This window comes from Notothenia coriiceps, unplaced genomic scaffold (genome assembly GCF_000735185.1).
Source record: "Notothenia coriiceps isolate Sejong01 unplaced genomic scaffold, NC01 NC01_scaffold00013408, whole genome shotgun sequence".
Classification (NCBI taxonomy): domain Eukaryota; kingdom Metazoa; phylum Chordata; class Actinopteri; order Perciformes; family Nototheniidae; genus Notothenia; species Notothenia coriiceps.
This window is the reverse complement of record NW_011346109.1, coordinates 1-4,775: the sequence shown is the minus strand read 5'-3', so window position 1 is coordinate 4,775 and position 4,775 is coordinate 1. Positions and strand designations below refer to the sequence as shown.

The 4,775-nt window shown below is 38.2% G+C and overlaps 1 protein-coding gene across 1 annotated transcript; it reads right to left on the bottom strand.

The window, feature by feature from the left end:
* Positions 1-612: 612 nt before the first annotated feature.
* On the bottom strand, positions 613-4,563 carry LOC104947926 (tumor necrosis factor receptor superfamily member 5-like; the record flags this gene model as incomplete). Its single annotated transcript, XM_010774050.1, has 6 exons — positions 613-756; positions 1,108-1,155; positions 2,374-2,481; positions 3,410-3,486; positions 4,240-4,330; positions 4,417-4,563. Coding segments are annotated over 6 exons (615 nt in total), but the record flags the coding sequence as incomplete, so codon positions are not given.
* Between the last annotated feature and the right edge of the window lie 212 nt (positions 4,564-4,775).

Below are 4,775 nucleotides of genomic sequence, written 5' to 3'. Positions count from 1 at the left end.
TTCTAATATTTAGAGATAGGATATTTGAGTTTTCTTAAGCTGTATGCCATAATCAGCAATATTAAAATAATAAAAGGCTTGCAATATTTCAGTTGATTTGTAATGAATCCAGAATGTATGACATTTTTGTTTTTTTAATTGCATTACAGAAAATAAAGAACTTTATCACAATATTCTAATTTTCTGAGACAGTCCTGTATGGTCATCAATTAAATCAGACTTGAGTTCCACCTGGAGTAAATCCACAAGCTACCCTGCAGTATACAAAGTCATTCAAACTAGCTGCACCTTTACCAGCTTTGAGAACACTTTAAAGATCAATCATTATAAAACATATCATATATAGTATTCTGAAATGGACCAATCTGCATATGAGTACTTTACTTTTGGTACTTTGAGTATATTCTGATGCTAATACTTTCTTTTTTTTTTACTTTGAATGCAGGACTTTTATTTGTAACAGAGTTTTCCTACACATTGGTACTTCTACATTTACTGAAGTACAAGATCTGGGACTATCTGTGCATGTTGTCTCTATCATTTCCAGTCACGTTTTACTGTTAAAATCTCGTATAAAGACATGTAAAATGCATTGGCTTGCATAATATAAACGTGGATGCATTTGGCGTTTCTCACCTGGGTTGAACAGTGGTACATTTGAGGTCTCCTGGCAGTGTCCATTCTGCGCTAAAGGCTGCAGCTGAGTGAAGGGTGCTGCTGGAAACATCTCCATCAGAGAAATGGATATATTGCCGCCTGTCACACAGGAACCACACCACAAATAGCTTAAACACACCATAGGATTACTCAGAATCATTGTCACAAGGAATTTATCCTACAATCATTATTATACCTCATCTAATTTGGAACATAGTATTTTATATTCGGGACAAATGTATACTGATTGGCCATTGGGGGTCACTATAATCTCCCACAAGCTATTATCTCAAATCTACATAACTGAGGAAAGGTTCCTCAATCCTCATACTTCTTCTTTTATATATATATATGAACAGCCCTGTTATATTGTAGTTCACAAAAGCTTAGTGTGTCTCACTACTAAAGTTTGACTGTGCTCTCATGTATGTTTTAAGTGCAAACACTCACCTCCTGTAGTCTTGAAAGGTGGTTTCAAAAATGCCTTTTCCTTTTTCTCTGTAAAAAAGAACAAGTCAGATTTGACTCGGATATGTTCCAATGGTGTCACGTTGTTATGGTGGAAAAAGTATCAACTTGTTTATTCAGCAAAATGCAGATGTTTGCCTCCTAGTGCCAAGTTCTTTTTTACATTTAATTTCTCTACAAATAAAACTGTAAAATCCATCAAATGTGTGTGAGGAAAGATTAAGAAGCCACAGACATATACGACAGAAGAAATAGAATAACAAAAAAGGGGAAAGAAAAGGAACAAAGCTTTCATGATTAATAAAAAATACACCTTAAATAAAGGGCAGAAAAACTAACCAACAAGGAAAAAAGAAGAGACAAATATATATGCGAATCAAGAAATAATTTGACACCCTATATATGTACAAGCTGTTTAAAAAAAATCACTTAAAAAAAAAGGCTTGTTGGTAAGGCAAATAAATACTAAACAAAAAATAAGTATGTTTTGTCTGATATGATTTTCCACAAATGTTCACTTACCTTTACGACAGCCTCAATGCAAATCAGATGTTAATGAGTTTCATTTCAATAATTTCACTTCACAGTTCTTATCATTTCTCCCACTCTGAGCCCATTCACATCACTTTGTGTGAGTCTCATACTGGACTTTCAAACTAGTAGTGAAACCTGAAGATCTTTTGATTCTTGTTTTTCCTCTGTAAATTCCGGTATTGACACATCCATTCACTGGAAATAACATAAATGAAATACAAAAACAGCGTCCGTCAAAACATCGGCATTTACTGTGCGTAGGAGCCTGTCTCAGTATGAGCTAGTGCCTGTGAAGTTTGCGTCACATTATACCGAATAAGTCTGTCAGGCTGAACCTACAGGATGTGGTTTCCTCCTTGTCATCTTCACTGAGCGTGTTTAACATCATGTTATCACACAGCTAACCCTAACCCTAAACCCTTACTCAAAAATGATCAAACTTTTCTTTTTGTAAATTAACAGACCAAGTATTGTAAGTTTAATTTGACCATACTCAGATTAAAATGCATTGAGTGTAAAAAAGGAAGCAGTGGGCAGGGCATGTCTGAAGGATATTTGCAGTGACGTTCAACTGTACACTTAGCAGGTCTTTGTTGTGGCTCACATGCGATGTACTCAGAGTGAGTGGGCATGCCTGCACGTCACCTCTTCGGGAAGACTTTCAACCAGAACAATTAGAACAAAAACCACACACATTTGACATGTTGTACTGACCTGCTTTGTAACATTTTCGCTTTCCCCTCCAGCACACCAGACCAAACAGGATGAGCGCGGTCAACACGAGTCCTGACCACAGACCGGCAGGTAACATCCAGTGACAATCTGAGGGGATTTTAGTGCGACATAAATACGTTTCAACTTGTTCTAATTACTTAAGTTCTGGGAATTTAAGTGAGTGAAAACTCCCTTGATTCCTCATTATCAATGTTCTACGGTAATGTGATTAAAATAACTAAAAGGCCTTTCTAAAAATATTCCAAAAAAAACTTCACGATTAAAGAATACATTCCATTTCTATTTATTTCCGGTATTCGTCAATTATGGTACGACACAATTAACCCAAAGCTACCCTCATTAGAGACATCTTAACATTTCTCAACAGCGTGTCAACATTAAACTACAAAATGGAAAAGTTGTGAGTGTGAAGTAAACCTTTTTCTGCCACATCTGCCTTGGGAATTGTTGGGAAAATACTGAATGTTCATTCTATATCAGAGTAGCACATGACAACAGAGGCCCTACCTAGCTGTGTACGTAGCCGCATGTATGACTCATGACGCTCGTGAGACACTGTGTTGAAGTTACGATAGCTATGTTCCTAAGACTGGCATGATGACACAGTCACTCGACAGATAGACATATGACTGTCATGTGTATTGCTTACGCAGGCCTTAGCTAATCTGAACTAATCAGAAAGAATACTGCTTTGAACCGGTTTTCTTCCATCTTGTTGACTGTAACTCCCTCTCTTGTATATACGCATATCAAGGACTCTACTACCTCTTTTGTCCCATGCAACCTCGTGTGTGATGACTACTTCCATTCTTGCAAGGATAATAAAGGTCCTGATATTGAAGTTCAAGCCGGTGACGAGTGATGTTTTTGTAACAGGAATGATTACCATCAGCTTTACTTCCTCTCTCAAAAGCTTTGTAATATGATACACAGCACTAACTAACTGAAACTCAAGAATCTGAAGATATCATTCAGATTTGTAATGACGGCATTAATGCAAAAAATGTAGCCTTACGAGATATGAAGTCGCCACAGGTAGCATCAGTTTTTAGGGTTCCTAAGGTTTTATATTCCCTTCCCAAGTTCTCACATCTGAAAAATAACAAACACAAAAACATTTGAAAGACTTTTACATTAGGCTTAGCATCGTTGTTACAGACATACAAGTGATATAGAAGATGATTGTAGTATATGAGGGTCTTTTATTCTGCTTTTTTTTGTGGGAGGGGCTAAGGGAATGTTTTAAGTTTGTCCCAGTAACACTGACTGTTGGACGTATAACCAATAAAAGCGTTTTAAATCAAATGAGACCACTTGATAAGATCAGCAGAGATGTCTGCCCACAAAAACCCGTAGTGTAGGAGCCATGAAACGTGTTTATTAATCCTTTATGTTTTAATATAAGATATTTGTTTGATCACTATTGATTGGTTGGCTTGGGTCACATGGATATGGGCGGCACTCATTATAATCCTGTTCACCTGCGTGAGGTGTGTGTGTGTGGAAGAGAGGGTGACACAGGGCCGTTGTACTTTTTTGTTGACCGCAAGATTTATGATTGCTTTGATTATTATAACAATGTCTGTGTCTGATCACCGAGTTTTTTGTCATTAAACTACAATACGATGAATCAGAGCTTTTGATCTCAGCAAGTACTTTTTTAGCGTGTCATACAACATCAAACAGGCCCGGCCTCAGCGACTGGCTTTGTTTCCTGCTGTCGCTATACGTAGTTTTGGCCGTATCTTGTCGGATGAATGATGCAGATTACTGTTCATACATCAACATCCTCCTTCAGCTTTCATAATAACAACGATAAAGGCTGCCATGGAGACGCCGTCTGACCTGGTGTGGGGGAGACAGGCGGAGAAATCTGACTTGTTGCTGTACGTCTCGTCTTCACACGGAGCACAGATTGTGTCGTTTGTGTGAGTAGCTGAAAGAGAAATAGTGTTTTTTTTAATCAGTTGCTCATTTGTACTGTGTTTGAACGTGAGGAAATGTTTAACATTAAAAGCCTACCTTGAACTGTGACCCCTGAACCCAGAGCACAGCGGGTGGCTGGCCTGCAGTGTTCACACTTCTCCTCTGTACAGTAGAAACCGCTCAAACACCCACACACTGCATCATCTTTAGTGGTGCACTCCTTCACTCTCATGTGGTTGTTCACTGAAAGGGTCAAAAGAGAGATTCAGGCCCAGTTCCAATCCGGCCCCTACACCCTCTCCCTAGCTGCGAAGGACATCTGGAGCAATTGACTGGAAATGATGAAGATGCAGGAGAACTGGATCTTAACCCTTGTGTGGTGTTCGGGGCAAATTGACCCGATTTCCATTTTCAATGAATAAAAAAAAATATAAGGATATTTTCGTTCAACCTGA